The sequence below is a fragment of the Haliotis cracherodii genome, unplaced genomic scaffold, assembly GCF_022045235.1.
Source record: "Haliotis cracherodii isolate W230 unplaced genomic scaffold, xgHalCrac1.p SCAF_5, whole genome shotgun sequence".
NCBI classification, from domain to species: domain Eukaryota; kingdom Metazoa; phylum Mollusca; class Gastropoda; order Lepetellida; family Haliotidae; genus Haliotis; species Haliotis cracherodii.
Window position 1 is genome coordinate 44,748,872 of NW_027266308.1, and position 18,993 is coordinate 44,767,864.

The window sequence follows — 18,993 nt, forward strand, 5'->3', positions numbered from 1 at the left end:
GACAAGGAAAGACAAATACCCTCTGTTAGAATTAATAGTTTTCATACTCTACATGAACTTTTTTCTAGATCTAATCATTTCATCATCACAGCAGTCCCGAAATGTTCCATGTTTCCCATGAAGGATTTTTGTTCTTTATGGAAAAATTATATATGCAGGGGGAATGAAGTAAGGGAACACCTAATAATATACATGTATCAGAATATTGTTTTTTGCTGTGTACAATATAAATGCTTCATAACAACAAAAAAAGGTCTCTGCATGAAATATTAGTATCTGGTATGCCCCTACACTCCACCTTAGTTCCAACGTCTGTGTAAATGAAACTTTTTTATTATAGTAACTAGGCAACTACATTCCTTTTTCACTCTGCTGCTTCCTGTAAAATATCTGTAATATACACAAAAATACAGACTGTCATGTTCAGTCTTAGTTGGGACACTTACAAAGATTACACTTACAAACCAGGGGCTGCTTATTGGAGTGCATGCTTTATACAGCAAATGCGATCACTGAACTCCCATTGACAAGATGTGTGCATACAAAACACATTCTGCCATATTTATTAAGTCTGTATATAGCCACTATCTTCTGACAATTCTATACAGCTTGTTGTAGTGGCAACTCACTTTGTGGAAGACAGAGGCCAAGCTGCTCTGCCAGTTCAGGGTGGTCCTGTTGATGCACATAGTCGAACACACTGCTGCCAGTCATCTCAACCTGAAAAAGCAAACACAACTACCATCAGCTTGGCTCACCATCCCAAAGACTTGCACACACAACTGTCTATACCTGGAGGCAACTGTTGGCTTACCATCCCAAAGACCTGCACACACAACTGTCTACACCTGGAGGCAACTGTTGGCTTACCATCCCAAAGACCTGCACACACAACTGTCTACACCTGGAGGCAACTGTTGGCTTACCATCCCAAAGACTTGCACACACAACTGTCTACACCTGGAGGCAACTGTTGGCTTACCATCCCAAAGACTTGCACACACAACTGTCTACACCTGGAGGCAACTGTTGGCTTACCATCCCAAAGACTTGCACACACAACTGTCTACACCTGGAGGCAACTGTTGGCTTACCATCCCAAAGACTTGCACACACAACTGTCTACACCTGGAGGCAACTGTTGGCTTGTCACCTCAAAGACCTGCACACACAACTGTCTACACCTGGAGGCAACTGTTGGCTCACCATCCCAAAGACCTGCACACACAACTGTCTACACCTGGAGGCAACTGTTGGCTCACCATCCCAAAGACCTGCACACACAACTGTCTACACCTGGAGGCAACTGTTGGCTCACCATCCCAAAGACCTGCACACACAACTGTCTACACCTGGAGGCAACTGTTGGCTCACCATCCCAAAGACCTGCACACACAACTGTCTACACCTGGAGGCAACTGTTGGCTCACCATCCCAAAGACCTGCACACACAACTGTCTACACCTGGAGGCAACTGTTGGCTCACCATCCCAAAGACCTGCACACACAACTGTCTACACCTGGAGGCAACTGTTGGCTTGTCACCTCAAAGACCTGCACACACAACTGTCTACACCTGGAGGCAACTGTTGGCTCACCATCCCAAAGACCTGCACACACAACTGTCTACACCTGGAGGCAACTGTTGGCTCACCATCCCAAAGACCTTCACACATAACTGCCATCAGCTTGAGTCAGTAGATGGCTCATTGTCCCAAAGATTAATAATTGTTCCCAAAATTTTGTGGAGCCAAAATACACTCTCTACTTCACCAAATTTCACATCAATGATATCTATCATTGACATTCCATCAGATGTTGTGACATCAACTAAAAGATATCCTAAATCTTTCAATCTTCAAAAACACTTAATGTTGTCATTTGTTTCAGTTATTAAACATTCAGTGCAAGATTCTGGAAGGCCAGATAACAGGACCAGATAACAAATGGTAGCTGATAGAATTGGCTTGACGATTGCAACACCACTCTCAAAAGTTGGGTGACACATTTCTAATTCAAAGGTTTACAGATCCACTGACACCAGTAAAGAAGTGATGCTGGAAATATATAAACAGTATTGAGAAAAACATAGAATACCAACTGGTTCTTGAGCTCTTGAAGTTTTATTTGGTCAGTTAATGGTGAAACAGCAACTTTTTTATCTTCTTTTTTTCCAAGGTTTTGTTTGTCATCGAACAGTTTAGTTTGGAAATTTTTCTTTTCAGCTGAAACTTCTTTGTAAAGGACGTGGTCCATAATTTGGGGGGTTGAGGGAGAAACGATGAGATTTTAACAAATTTGTGGTCACTAAAATCTGCGGTTCCGTGGAAGATTCTCTCTCACCCCTGAGTATAGGGCAGGTAATGATACTTGATATTGACTGTTACATGTATCACTTTCTTGATAACGGTGTTAGAACCTACAATGCAACGTCTCTCCTAATTATAATAAAGAAGTTGTTCATCCATATATCTTATCCTTACTTAGTACTCCAACTTCTAAATGCCCCTCTTAGAAGTATCACTGCAGTGTGGAAAACTTTGAGGCTTACAGTAAAATGCATAATTCCACTATTTTTGTCAGTAGAAGGTAACCAATTAAAGTGACACTGACGCTAAATGAGTCGGTACAAGACAGTGCCTGCTTCATCTCCACGTTACGTCATTGGAAGGAGACCTCTGACAGTGATGGCTGTGGCCATGATGTTCAGTTGGGACATTATCTAACTCACTGCTCTTGTCCATCCATTTACTAATTGACAATCTGTTCCACTGCTCACTGCAGATACGGCAGTCTTTGGGTGCACATCTCAGGCAGTGTCCACTGTTTGGTTAATCAAGATGGTCAGAAATGCCACACTGTCGTTCTCATTTACACGAAAATGGATAGGAATTATAGCTGCAACTTTCAGTGCGCAGAACTGAACTGACATAAGATATCATTGTCGATTGATCAGCAATGGAGTCTGATAACTATTCTTTCCGAAAGATTTTGTTTTCATTTCATAATTCACAAGGTAAGTATTTCCTTTGGACATGCTCTTTGAATAAAAAAGAAATCCAGCAGAATATTATTAAAAATGGTATTGTTCATTCTTTTGGTGAGTAGACTAATAAAAGTGGGTTGGGAGAACAATCTTAGAAATTTGTTTGTTAACACATTTGATGTAAATTTACAATGAGAAGAACAGAATACAGAAATTAGCATTTGTTACCATGGTTATGGTGAACAAAATACATCTGCTAAAAAAACCATTTGATTAATTTAATCAAGTTGTAAATCACATTTTATCTTAAGATTCTTTCACATATCCTACAGGCTGCATAGCTAAACTAGGAGAATTGATGACCCCTTCTTGTCAAATGCTGAAGATTATGCAAATACCTCATGACCTGAAGAGCCAACAGATTAATCAAATCTGAATTTAAGTCACATACAAATTCCACCAATCACAAGTGCTACTTTCAATGGACAGAGCTGAATGTGGATTGAGACCAATGGAGCAATGGAGCAAAATGCTTATGGCCTTCATAAAAGATTTTTGTATAAATTTCATGGTTTACAAAAATAGAGAATCTCGCCCTCGTGTCTTTTGATATCAAATATATCAACACGAGTTGATAAAAGTGGGAAAACTCCAAGGCTTGCCAAGGATTTTTTCCACTTTTATCACCGAGTGTTGATATATTTGATATCAAAAGACATGAGGGTGAGATTTTATTTATCATCCAACATCATTCTTCCAACTTTTTTCAGTTTGTAGACAGTAATAAGCAGTGTCTTAAGTGTAAAAAGTACTGCTAACAGGTTCAGTGGCAGAGCCATTAGTGATGTCATTTGATTGTGACGTCATGGTATCCAATGACGTCACAATGGTCTGCAAAGCATTGTGATACAATTTCATTGCAGCAATATCTACAGTGTAGATATCGCTTGATCTCACCCAAGCGATATCTCCTGATGGAGCCAGTTTTGGATGATGATATAGATTCTTTGTAGTTACTATTTACCAACTATAAATCAGGTGACAGCTGCATCATTGATAACATTTTTTTAATAATGAAATGACTATTGTACATACACAACAAGATAAAGCATTATCATATGTTTGATCCTATTTAGTTGATAGAATAATAAATACATCTATTTAAAAGTTCAGCAGTCATGTGACAGTTGACCTCAGTCATATCCATTAAGGTAAGTTTAAAAAACAATAAATAATTGAAATACTGTTTGAATGAAAATATGCTCTTTTTCTTTTTGTTTGTATTTTTCTTAAAACAATCATTTCAAAGTTTCAAGGACATAAACCTCCAATCACTCCTGATCACATGATCAAATTTGGTGAATCTCTTAAAAAAAAGGTTATCAAATATTTGGTGATATCCTTGCATGAATATGGAATTACACATGATAAGATACAATCACATATGTTGTGATATTACCCTCTGGGGATTCAGTAAATCACTGAATGTAAAGTATGCATCATGCTGATTGGCTTGTTCATGCCTATTGTTCACTTCTGTAGTTTATTTGTTTGTGAAACAGTCCGTGGCAATGTAATAATGGATGATCATGTCATAAATTGTTTTACATCACAGATGACTTAATGTAGGGTAATGTTAGTAATAAATTGACCAAGGTGTTGTCTGTTTTACTGATCACATCATCAGAAACCCATATATTTCAACATTCTACCTATCAGATTTATGGGTTGTTGGAACTTCATGAATAAATGTTGAAAGTCCCTCATGAAGGTTCTTGACACACAATATTAACTCATTCATTCAGTACAGATAATATAACATAATTTGTAATTCATTGCAGGTCATATTTTAATTCTATCGTCCCGGATATTTACACAAATTGCTCATGAAAAATTTGAAATAAAAAACCCAAAACAAAACATGTTACGAAATACAGTATATCTCATTAACCCGACACTCGTTAATCCAACAATCGGCTTTATCCGTCACTCATGATGGGAACTGAATAAATCAGTGCTATTTAGACCCGTTCATATCTCATTTTTCATTTTTTAATGATGTGTTTTGTATTGTTATCTATCGTGTACTTGTCCAATTTTCGATCACGAACGTTGATAGCAACGTTGAGGGCATTATATCATAACTGTTAAGTGTAGTTTCACACAAATGAAACTTTCATAGTTAAACATCTCCAAAACATCAAACTTCAGCAAATTTGAAGTCAAGCTACAAAGAGGACCAAGACCATGAAAACTTGACACCAGGGGGCAGCATCTCATTGCATTAAAAAAACCTTCTCTCAGTCCCAGTGATTGTATCATGTCAGTGAAATAGTCTCAAAACAAACCGATTCCCAAATTTGTAAGTTGAGAAAGCATCCTGAGTGATGGTCTGTGTCTAACACATACAGAAGTAGACGTTATTATCGGCAGGTACAATGAGACCTCAAACCAACTGTTAATTGATTGGCGGGTCAATCTCAGGGCCCCGCAAGGGTGCGCTGATGACAATTATGGCCCTGTCAGGGGCAGACCCTGGCTCAAGAGGTTTCCATTTGCAGTCGGAAAGTCTCAGGGGGCGATTAATCCCGTGATGTCAAGGCCCCGAATGAAGTGCTCCCTGGGACCTGCCAAGTGACAATTGAAGGTCTCATTACCTGGTTCCCCCTGGGCCAATAAACTAAAAGCCCACAATTCCCTCTCATCGTTCTTCTACCATGCCGGCAGAATGTGCCCAGAGTTTTAAACATGGAGTCTCTGGAGATGACGATCTCTGCAAAACTCGGCAAATCAACCGGTTTACTGGGTTATAGAAACATCATGGAGGGGTGGACTTTGTTTCTGGAATTTGATTAAGTCTCGTTTAAATGACTCCACGGCTTGTAATGTTATTTCTTCCTAAAGATTGATAACTCTGATATTATTAATTTTCGGCATCTTCGCAATCAACTGCAGCACCAAGGGAGGCATCATCGAATTAGATTTGATTAATTTTCCACCATTTTCGATGACAAAAGTGATTTGGACAATTTTGGTAACGTTTGTTTGTGGAGTTGATGGCTATTATTTATCAACAGCTCTCCTAAAAGCTGTTTTCCTGGTTTTATCTGCCTTGATTAGGACTACTTTTCCCCTCCATATCAGAACCAAGATCAATCATTCGTTACCATAAATCTAGGACCCATTTTTCTTCTTGGACACTCCAAAAGCAGTGTTTGAATTTATTTGCAACCTTCCTTCATCTATTTACATGATTACTTGAACACTGGAGTCTTATTTCAACAAGATCGAACCATCTTCACTTCAGCCGCTTTTTCAACCATGGACGATCATTTGTCTGTTTAATGTCAATGCAAGTCGAAAATTCACAGCATGATGTTCTGCGGATATTCATTTCATAGAGAAGTCCATTCCTTCTGACAAAACTTTCAGATTTTAAACGAACTTTCCACAGCCATTTGTTTCTCACAATCTCCTCAATCGTAATATATCTTCAGGACTTGAACCAAGGCCATGGTTCTGGTGACCCCATGTAACTTGATAATAAAGACCCTCTTCTTAATATTGTACTGACTTTCTCTGCTAAAACTTCAAAAATACTGCTCTAACTGTATATTTGTTATGACTTAAATATCTATCTATAAATATCTATTCCATAAACAACAAGACACATTGCCCGTCTGCCTGCTCCTGGGTCTACTTTCACAAAAGTATCTTAATGTTACGACTATTGTAACTCCCATTGTTTAACAATGACTTCCACTGGTCATAGTGCTACAATCGTTTTGGGCACGTGGACCCTATCTGAACCACTACATCTTTTAGGACTAACCAGTATCAGCATATCTGGTCATATTTACGTGTACTCCATGTTTCGTCAGAGTTGACTTCATGTGCAGACAGAAACACCTGTCATATCTACATATATCAGCACTAAGAACATAATGGGAGTCCATCCAAGATGCATAAACAATAATAAAGAAATTAAAAAAATAGCTTCTATTTTGATGCCCCAATACACATTATAAAGTAAAAGCCTGTTTTTTTGCCCTACGAAACTATTATCTATGTTCTTACCTGTGAAAGACCAAGGTATATAGACACTGTTTCTGATATGTACAGGAATCGACCATCATTTGCAAGAGCAAAGGCAAATCCATCCAGTGACTGAAATAAACAACAATATTATAAGTCTATCAATAAGTTGAAAAACATAACAATTCTTCATGATGTCATGTAGTGTGCAAGGCTTTTCATAGCAGTGACCTGTTAGTAGAAAAGTGAAGATTTGAACACACAAATAGTTAGGTTTGATCGATACTGGCACGATGAATGTGTTTATCAATAATGAATGTGTTTATCAATGATGAATGTGTTTATCATTGATGAATATGCTTATCAATGATGAATATGTTTTTCATTGATGAATGTGTTTATCATTGATGAATATGATTATCATTGATGAATAGGTTTATCATTGATGAATATGTTTATCATTGATGAATATGTTAATCATTGATGAATATGCATTATCAATGATGAATATGTTTATCATTGATGAATGTGTTAATCAGTGATAAATGTGTTATTATTGATGAATGTGTTATTATTGATGAATGTGTGAATCATTGATGAATATGCATTATCATTGATGAATGTGTTTATCATTGATGAACATGTTTATCATTGATGAATGTGGTATTATTGATGAATGTGTTATTTTTGATGAATGTGTTATTTTTGATGAATGTGTTATAATTGATGAATGTGTTAATCTTTGATGAATGTGTTATTATTGATGAATATGTTAATCATTGATGAATGTGTTATTATTGATGAATGTGTTAATCATTGATGAATGTGTTATTATTGATGAATTTGTTTGGATGCCAGGTTTCTGGCAGCTGAATGCTACGAACTCAACAGAGCAACTGTAACAAGGATAGGATGATAGTTTTTTTGCCACAAAAGCAACAACCAAATGATGCAGAGGCCTGTTTACATTGATATATCCTTGAATGATGACACATTAACCCAAAGTAACCATTGGTTACCATGACATCACAATCAAATGACATCACTAATATTTCTGCCACTGAAGCTGGCTCGATGTACTTTTTACACTAAGACAAGTTGGTTATTACTGTTTCCAAACTGAAAAGGTTGGAAGGATGATTTTTTATGACAAACAAAATCTCATCCGAGTGTCTTTTGACATCAAATATCGAAATATAATATAACACTTGTAAATAAAAGCTTGTATCGACTCATGTTGTTATATTTGACATCAACAGACTCTCGAGTGAGATTTTCTATGAGTTAAAGATCTGGGTCCCATCCCTTCACGTAATAATTAGCGTAAAATGATTACATACAGATCCTAATTATACATGATGAAAACCGAAAAAATCCAAACTCATTAATAAGTACAAAACTCCGTGGAACCAGTTTGAACCAGTTCCTGTTTGCTTGAAATGAAGAAGAAATAATCTACCATCTAAGACTATCGTAAGCCTATGTTAAAGTATGGGAGTTACGATTATCTTAGCGCTAAGATCGCTTTGTGCAAGTGGGTCCAGGACTACGGACAAGAGATTCTCACTGACTTAGTAAATTCATTAAAAGCTAGGAAACTTCACTTGATAAAGAGCTGGCGATAGTGAGTTTGCAAAAGCCTAAATTGCTCTGGAATTTGTCAGTGTCCGTAAGATGAGCTCAAAGACATGTATGTAGTTCATGCAAACAGAGGTGAATTTGTTCAATATTTGTCCAACTAACTCTTATTCTGTCACAGGCCCTTGTCAACACTGCATTTCAACACAGGTTTTCTTTCTGTCTTTGCTATGGAAATGAGCTTTCAATTTTTTTTGTGTGATCATATTTGAAACAAGAGGAAGCGTGACGTCCCATGTCAGAATGTTGTCTCTGGTTTAGATGTTGAAGTTTATTGGAGAATATGTATGTTGTCATTACCGCAAGGTATGTCGAGGGCTTGGGCTGGTGAAGAGGATGGGGGAGGCCTAGCTACTAGGGCTGGGACACCAACTGTGTTAACCGATACATATTACGATACCTTACTCACGATCCGATATATATCACGATACTTGCATGTGCTCTTATGTGTGGTGCATAAGCCATCTTTTTCATAGACCTGATGGCCAAATACACTGACGATTTACAGTTGGCAGTTTCAAGAATGGCACAACAAATGAAAATATTCATGTTTTCACTATTAACTTGCGCTACTGATTCGGCTTTAGTGGAACAGTAAAGCAAAGATTTAAGGTCAGAACTGATATTTTTTACTTAGGGTGCGACTGTGATCGATACTTGTGTCGAGAAGTAAAAGATCGCGATCAACCAATGCATTGGTGGATCATCCCACCACAAATAGCTACCTGAGGGGTAGAAACAGATGCGTACCCATACTTTTAAAGCCCTATTTGACATGATCCAACTCCTCAAATGACTGTAAATTGTTTTAAAGAATCATCCCTGGCAATAAATGGACAAAATCATTGTTATGATGCAACTCTTGCACAGACAAGAGTCATCAGAAGATGACAAATCCCCCCAGCCTGCTCAATAGCAAAAGGCACCACTTCAGCCCCGGGTTAATACATGTACCAAGTTTGGAGGAAAAATGTTTCACTGTTTTCAATTTATGCTCTGGAAATGAAATACGGACGGACAGATGGATGGACTGACAGATTGACAGGAAAAACAGATGATGACTATATCCCCCTGCATTATATGCTAGGGGGATAAAAATATCAATATCTAAAATTAATATTGACAACAACAAAAAAGCCTTCCCCAGAGCCTATGATGTATTTATAGGACCTTCATAATTTCATCAAAACAACAATACAATGCTATGTAAATGAGCTTTTAGTTTTTATTGTGTGATCATATTTGAAACAAGAGGAAGTGTGACATCACATGTCAGAAAGTTGTCTCTGGTTAAGATGTTCAAGTCTATTGAAGAATATGTATGTTGTCATTACAGATAGGTATGGTGAGGACCTGAGTGAGTGAGTGAGTTGGGTTTAACTCCGCTTTTAACAATATTCCATTTATATCACGGTGTGTAAGCTTAATGTGGGAGGAAAGCCCGAAGTGATGCAGGTCTCAGACTTTTACCACTTCGGTGAAACCCACAAGCACAGGTATGGTGCTGACAAACCCAGAAACACAATCGGGGCGAACCGGGATTCGAACCCACAATCATAGGTTTCTGGCATGCCAAAGGCACGCAACTCTGCACAGCGAATCACGGCACCTTAGACTACTGGGCCACCCTCATCACTACAACAATACAATGCTATGTCTACCATAGCCCATGTGAAAGTGTGGAAGTTGCAACAGTTGTAATGTCTGTTTGTTTGTTGTTAAATGCCACACTCAGCAATATTCCAGCTATATGACAGCAGTCTGTAAATAATCACTGTGTGATAAAGAAAAAAAAAAGTTGCTATCAAAAAAAAGTGTCATGTATTAATGGAATTAGATACCTGATTTTAATGTTGCTTTGACCATGATCAGAATCAAGCATTCTTCAGTGTAATGGTAGAATTTTCATCAAGTGTACATCATCAGTGTCGGAAAATGGCAGTTCGAACACAACACCACTCTCAAATGTCTCAGAACCTGACCCAGATGCAGGTACATGAGTTCAACAATAATATGCCCCTCAAAGGAAATTAGATATTTTTGGCTTAGCATCCCCACACTGCAATATTTCTCGTCCATGTTTGCAACATGTGTCAGAGGAGTGAAGATACAATACGCTTGCTGTCAAATAGCAGTTCAGTCCCCTCTGAATGTGCAACATTTTGAGGAGCCACATGTCCTATCTATGAAATTACCTTTGAGTGAAGGTTTCATTTACAGGAATGACAGAAGGCCATAATCTCTCTCAGCAGAACACTTAATAGTGACACCAATATTATGAAATATGAAAACAGCTTGCACAGCAAATGTGTGGCCCCCTCATGACCTAACCTGACCTGATCTTGCATAACATTGCTTTTAAAATGGCACAACTTGAATATATATTCCTTTCATCTGAGTGAGTGACCGAGAGGGATAAACTGGACACGTTGGGTGGATTAACTCGACATGGAGAACACTGTAGCGTCGGTCCCCAGGCAGTGACATGCAGAGGTAATGAATAACAGAAGCTCTCAAACTAAGAGAAGATCCAGGTTAGAATTGGTCTTCAGCAAGTAAGAGACGACTTACAGGATCAGGGAGTCAGGCTAGCTGACTCTGTTGACACATGTGATTGTATCCAGTTGTGGAGATTGAGATGTCAGTTGCTGGATTGTCTGGTCCAGACTTAATTATTTACAGACTGCCACCACATACCTGGAGTATTGCTGAGTGTGGCATTAAACAACAAACAAGAACCTTTCAACATTACACAAGGGACATCTGACCAATCAAAATGCATAAACGGAAACAGGATTTGTTTTATTTAAATCACATATTTAATTTATTTCGAAAATTTGTGTTACCACTTTTTCCATGCTGAACAGAATTAACCCCAAAAAATGTATGTCAATTTTACAGCTAACTCCAATAGATGAAGAAAGACATCCATCACTTTACTGACCTACAATTCTATTACACCCATCTTATGTTTCAAAACTGAAGAAATAAACTTAAACAAAGTCAGAATTCTTTTTTTTATCTGCACTGTCCCATTATAGCTCAATTTTTTTAGTCCTATAAATAATGCTATAATACACCTTGTAACAGTGTTAAGCAATCTCATGTCAGAGAGGGTGTTTCAGCAACCTTCTCAGCGTTTCCATCCCTTAGCATTGCCAAACCTAGACATCACCTCTCACAGATGAGATAAACCCTTTTGAAGCCCTAGTAAAATCTCTCATCTTTCTTTCAATGACAACATTCCAAACTAAATTAGGAAAACATTTTGACAAACATTCAATTTTAACTGGCTTTCTCCCAAGATTTCACCAAAGGTATGTCTACCCTACAACTGATGTAAAACTATCCATAACACAGTCGCATCACCAAAGTAATATTTTTGGCTCAAGGAAGCAGTACCTGAAGCCTGAAGCAGGGAAGGAGAGCTCCGTGATTAAGAAGTCTCGTTGACATAGCATCGTTAAGTGAGACTTTACATTCTGAGAAGCGTTTTTGTCTGTCTGTGCGTATTTGTCTCCCCTCCTTACTGAGCGTGTCTGGTGACCTTTCTATTTGCTCACCTGCGATGGATTTCTAAGTCAAACATCACGCTAAAGCCCATAGATTCACGACTAATCGCTACTTACTAACCTTCAAAAACAGAGAAATTGAAAACACACTTCCTTGTCGTCAAGAAAGTCAATAAATTATAATTTGATGGATTCTTAACTGTTTATTGTGCTTATTTTTGTTATCATTTAGTGGGAAGCGTAATCTGTTTTTAGATTTGTTGAAATTAATACATGGCAAGTGTTTCATCAGGATAATCAGAATGTAAATACTTCAGGTGGATGATAACGGCAATTAGTTTAACATTGCTTCATCCAAACCTTGCATCTTGAGCAAAGAGTTGTCACCTGAAGCATCTTATCTTAAATGCCAAAATCAACATCAGTTCAACTTTTAATATTATCTGTTATCACAAAAATGTGACATTAATCAATACTGTTTTAATGAGACCTAAAATAATTATGGGGTTTTGATTACCAAACTGGCCCTATTTAAGGCACATATCCTAACTAGTTTTCAAAATCTCACTTGAGAATAATTTGGGGGCACAAAAAGAAAACAAACAAACCCTATTTATGAATTAAGAGTGATCAGAACCTCAACATAAGTTTTCATTTAATGGAAGTTAATTTAATTCAAATATGTGTTTTTCTTTCCGTTGCCTTTTCCAGACAATATTTGTAAAATTTACACATATTTTATAACTATAAAAAATAGATACACTCACAAATACTATTGACCACAAAATTCTGACATTAAAGTCATGAAAGTTTGAAAAAGAGATCGGTATATAAAATTGATCATTGCACAAACAACCATCCTATGTATGTCTGATTACCAAACTGGCTGATATTTAAGACCCTAACTTGATTTATAAACAAAGAGCACGGCTGAGAATAAATTCTGGCACTGAAAGAAAATAAGGCTATTTACCAACCCTATTAATTTAAGCATAATCATAAGCACAACATTATTACATCAGGAAATTAAATTCATTCAAAGAAGAGTTTTCTTTTCAGTAACCTTTTTCACGAAACATTAGTAAAATTTACACTGCTACATATTTTACAACTATCAAATATAGATACACTCATAAAAATGATTGCACAAAATATTCGGACATTAAAGTCTTAAAGATTTGAAAAAGAGATTCTATATGGCATTGATCAATGCACTGACGACCATACTACGTATGTCGGACCACTCCTCATGGATTCAATAAAGATAACTGATAAAGCTTTATGGTGGCGCAGGATACACCTAAGAAAGCTTGGAAAAGATGTTATTACATTTTAGCAAACATGGAACCCCCCTTCCTATCTTTATGGTAATTAAACAACCATTGTGCTAGAAGAGTAGATTAGCAAGCCAATAAAATGTATAGAAAATCCTACTCTAAAGGCCAAAAACATAAGATTGGGCTATAAAACACAAATCTGAATTGCAAAAGAGGAAATAAAATTGATTTTTTCAATTATTCCGTGGCATTAGTGTGAGTGACACCCCTAGCTCCATTCGCGCTACTAAGTCAATCTGCAAACTATTATCAGAAAAAGGGCCAAGTCGAGCTCGATAAATTTGAGGAAATCTAACAAGATTTCATGCAGCCGTGCACAATTGAAAGCAATCAATCACAAGGTATAAACAGCTGATAATGAGAAACATAATCTCAGGGACAAATCATTACGGCACCTCGTTACAACACCTCGATTGAATTATCCAAACAATTCCCGTTGAGTTTCGTTGCACTTCCAGTGACAACTTTTCCTCCAGGTTCCCCCTCTGCTTCGACTTGAAAATGAAATCTGAATAATAAACAACTGCTATGTAAAAAACGGAGGAAACAAATTCATTTACAATGTCGTAGGTTACCTAGCCAAACTAGATTGCGATACTGTGGTAGCAGTGGACGTTTCCGCTACAGTGTATTTCCCGTCCCGATTTCGCGGGTTATGATGGTTCAACGAGAGACAAGCACCTTTGAAGTTAATTCATTGTCGATGCCGCAAACAATAATGACTCGCTCAAATTTGATTATGGAGCTAATTAGGAAGGGTCCCTCACGAGGCAATCTATCAACACTTTAATACAAATGCCATTCACCGTTTCCGACATGGTTATTAATGTTCTTCTGATTAAAGCCCTTCATTCCGAGACTTCTCCCTTCTCGGCAAAAACTTCTTGACTCAACCCATGGAGAAATGCGCATTCGTAGGAGAATTCCGTTCACGTTCCATCCTCATGGGGCTATGTGTATAAATTTGTTTCTCCGACAATTTGAAGATCCTAAATACGAGAATCCTTGAGTAAAGTGGAAGGTGGAAAGAAATTACGGGGAGGAGCTGCAAGTACCTTTGAGAGGTGAAGTTATTCCAAATTGATAGAGTTGATTAATCTCGGGTGTTTTGATGAAATTTGAATAAAGCCAAAAACAATTTGGCCACTCTGTTCGCTGGCAGAAATGACTGGAGCTTTTGAATTGATCTATTTTTCACCATGTAATCAAATATTTTTTGGGCAGCAGCATACTGTGTGGCAAAAGAAATCATTTTTTCATATTCAGTAGAATTTATTGAATAATACTGTTAGGGCTTATAAAACAATACATATTCTTATACCATGTCATTTCTCTGTGCAGAATAACTGACCAAAGCTTTTTGAAAAATAATATTTCGTGTTCATTTTCACAAAACTGACGAATCTTTCATGAAAATAAATGTTTCCTGCAAATGAAATAGTTTCTGTCATGCAGAAGTGACGACTAAATTCATCTCCAAACATAAAAATGACACTTTTAAGCATTACATATTCTCCTAGTGATTCAACAATAATGATAGCTATGTCGGACATAAAAACCCAAACCCAAAGCTGTCACATACATGTAGTCTGCCATGTTTTCTGTTTATATAAAGGAAGAATATGTAAACAACCCTGAAATAAGATCACACAAATCTCGGTGAATCTCCCACTCCTGTGTTTTTCTCCCTTTCCCGAATCTCTCTGGGCCTGGAAATCCCATCCCGGTGTAATGGCAAAGGCCTGAATAAGGACATAAAGCTTAATTGATTCTTAACTGCCAATCTATGCCTGCTACAAGAAAGAGTTAACACTGGCAGATTAAATTACACTTTAAATCACTCCTCAAATATTTCTCTGTATTTTATGAGGGCTGATTTACACTATCATAACTGGGAATCGCACATTAGCTTGGTATTTCCGAGCTGTCCATAAAAATCGTCTGCGTTCGTTTCAATTAATATGCAAATTGAATAGTAATAAGACAAAATCCGCAGTGGCACTGACGCAACAAGTGATCAGACAAGCTTGACAGAAAACCAATGAGCAAACCACAGTGGATAGAGAGGGGATAGAATGGAGAGGGGGGAGGGGGGGAACTCATGTCGTGTAATGGCTCTCCGAGGCCTTATCATACTCTTGGAAACAATGTCGCCAGGATTCAATTTCCTAGGTTGCCAGAATTCAAATTTCTTTCTATCTTTTACCTACCTGTAATTCAAAACATGGTTATTTATACAAAACCCCATAATAAACATGTGTAGGGTGTGATAATATTTTTCCAAAGTTCTTATATTTTTTATTATATATTTTCTATATTTGTATGCAGAGTGAATTTGCTCTATATCAGAGTATTTACTTGTTAAAATTGAATAATTAAGCCCAAATAGCATAGCAATGCATTGTGATAATATCTCTGCATGCATCACATTTTTTTACAATGTATTCATATTTCCTAACAGATACAAAGCTTTTCATTAATGCTATGTGGTCACTGAAGTGATTACACACATAAACTAAACAGCTGAAATCATTTTTTCTGTTACCTGCTGTTGTTCAGTCGCATGTGACGATACAATTGTTTCTGCACATGTAACAATTGTGTAAATAAATATACTACTCAAAAGAATTTAAAGAACACCCAATTCATTCATATTACCATAGTTAATCAGTCAGAACTGGCTGTTCTATAACTTCTATTGTCCCATTTTGATTAACCTTAGTAATATAACAGAATCCGGTGTTCTTTAACTTATTTTGAGTAGTAAAAATGCTAGATACCAAAATAAACTGTGCATATGATAAACGTATATGCAGTTTCATTTATTGCCTGGTAAATACAGATATTATATCTGGTCAAACCTGTACTCACTGCAGTGAGACTATCATACAGTATGTGACAATGATATGAATACAGATTCCCATACCTCAGTATTTGCACACCATGTAAGGAATTTCACTAAGCAGAAACTTAACCATACTGTAATTGGAGGAAAGATTGATGCTTCAATTGGAACATTTGTGTGATTACATAGGGTTTTCACAGTAGATTTCCCGTCATATCAGGACAGGGAACATGAAGAATGGCCTTTATGAAATATACCCACAGTCCAGGGCCCCAGTCGACAAGAGTTCTTAATGCCACTACTGCTTCAAGTCTATGTTACATGTTGGAGTTATGATCGTCTTAGCGCTGTGGAACAGGCCTCAGGGCCTTTTGCGTCAAAGAGACATTCCTTTAACAGATATTGTAAGTTTAAGGTAATGCATTGGATTTACAATTTTAGCAAAAAGAATATTGTATTTCACAAGTCAACAGCCTACCTGCATAAACGATCTTAGCACAAAGACAAACATAACTGCGAAGCTGACTAACAATAGTTGTAGCTTCAAGAACCCTTTGTGGAAGTTGGATCATCTTAGCGCAAAGTTCGTTCTGTGGAACGAGTCCCAGGACCCTGTTCCATAAATCAATAGCGAGTGCTGCGACAGTCACAAGTCGTTAAAGTAGGGGACTTCACAGAACTGCCGCGCTAAGATCGCTTTGTTGAATGGTCCACTGGACGTCCTCATAATGGGCAAATACATTGCTCATTAGGCTAACAAACACAACCTCGAACACTTCAACCTAAGGTGATTTGTTTCAGTGTTAGAAAAAAAAAAAAAAATATCTGATTATGTAATGGAGAAATCATAATGATCTGTTGATTCTACTTCCTGAATCAACGGATTCAAGAGATTTCTCTGACTTAACCATGTTATGGTTGATATATAATTTCTCCATAATCTTGCTCAGTGACCTATAGTTGCATCAGTTTTACTTGATAAAATGGTTTTTGAGAATGGCCAGTGAATTCCTGGCTCAGAATCAACTGCAACAACAACAGTGTGACATCATCATAATGATTTAACATGCAGTTATAGTGTGCCTATGTTTGTGGGCTATACTAAAAGGAAAATATTGATAATTCTCGAAACTTCTATTCCAACTGTGTCAAGGGATAATTTGACATTGATGTTAATAATAGATGAAACATCAGATGTCACTAATGTTAAATAAGACACAGATATGTCTCGGTCACTGAATATTCCTTCAAGAACATACACTTTACAAATACTGGGTTCAGCATAATGTCTAGTGAAATAACTTCAATATCACCCACCCCAAGAATAAACACTTTAAAGATATGGGGTTTAGCTTTCATGTCTAGTGAAAAAACTTCAATATCTCCCACCCCAAGAATAAACACTTTAAAGATATGGGGTTTAGCTTTCATGTCTAGTGAAATAACTTCAATATCTCCCACCCCAAGAATAAACACATTAAAGATATAAGGTTCAGCATCATGTCTAGTGAAAAAACTTCAATTTCACCCACCTCAGACTTGTGTTTTTGGTGTAACATAAGATACACCTTGGCGCACTGTTCCACAAAGCAACCTTAACGCAATGGTGATCGTAACTCACATACTTTAACATGGGTTTATGGTAGTCTTGTGCTAAGGTCTCTTTGTGGAACTGAACCCAGGTGCAATGTCTGCAACATCATTAGTAGTTATACTTCTATACTCATGAATCATAGTAATAAATACTTTAGCTACCTGTAATATGTGTGTCCCCTGATGTGTTTCAAAAATCTCCATGGCAACTGCAGACAAGTTTCTTCTCCTTGATGGCCCTGGAACATAAATAACGTATTTGGACATATTTGTTATTTATATATATTACAGGAATATAAGGTGAGCACTGACCCCCCATCCCAATCCCGTGTGCCCTTTGGAGGGGGTGGAGCAATCTCGACCTTCCCATTAGGCCTGCTAGCTGGGGTGAGATGGAGTGGCTTTGACCCCTCCGCACATACAAAGTACAGCACTCCTCTCGATGAGTAAGAAATTACTCCCCTTCCCTTATGGCAAATTCTAGGATATGTTTTGAACTGCAAAACCCTTTTTATCTGCACCTTTATTAGGTCAAAGGGTTTTTCAAATTGTACATTTAGTGTTTTAGTTGGGTTTTTAAAAAAAATAGTTACCGACAATCATCACTTGATGTAACAAAAACTCACAAGGGAACTTTCAAAATAAATATTATGTCACATCCAAAATTCAATATTCACCCCTACCAAATTGCTAAGCACCACAGTTCTGAGTTTGTGTGTCGTTATGACCATCTTTTGAAGATACCTGACTCTGTTAATGCGGACTGATTCTTCAAGACAATGTACAACTTAAACCCTTCATTAACTAAACTCAATTATCATAATCATCAAAGACATATCTAATTCTATTTTATTCCCCGAACACGACTTCCAATTAATACCAATTCTTGACCACTGGCACTGAGACGGGGCTACAGTCAAGAGCGTCTGATCAATTATACGCCAAATTTCTTCCAACAAAAACATAATTTCAGTGTCTGCCCAAACCAGAGGACTGTCCGCCACTATATGCTAAACTGTAGCCTGTCTCTGACATATTGTCACCAGG

At 37.3% G+C, this 18,993-nt stretch overlaps 1 protein-coding gene across 2 annotated transcripts in view; it reads right to left on the reverse strand.

The window, feature by feature from the left end:
* LOC139442048 (protein trachealess-like) overlaps nt 1-18,993 on the reverse strand; it is a 118,609-nt gene that overhangs the window by 15,599 nt on the left and 84,017 nt on the right. For both annotated transcript variants that reach the window (XM_071222829.1, XM_071222828.1), the window contains 3 exons: nt 18,109-18,185; nt 7,064-7,153; nt 630-720 (listed from right to left, as the gene is read on the reverse strand). In XM_071222829.1, the coding sequence (XP_071078930.1) occupies nt 630-720; nt 7,064-7,153; nt 18,109-18,185 (258 nt within the window). The remainder of the gene's footprint in view (nt 1-629; nt 721-7,063; nt 7,154-18,108; nt 18,186-18,993) is intronic.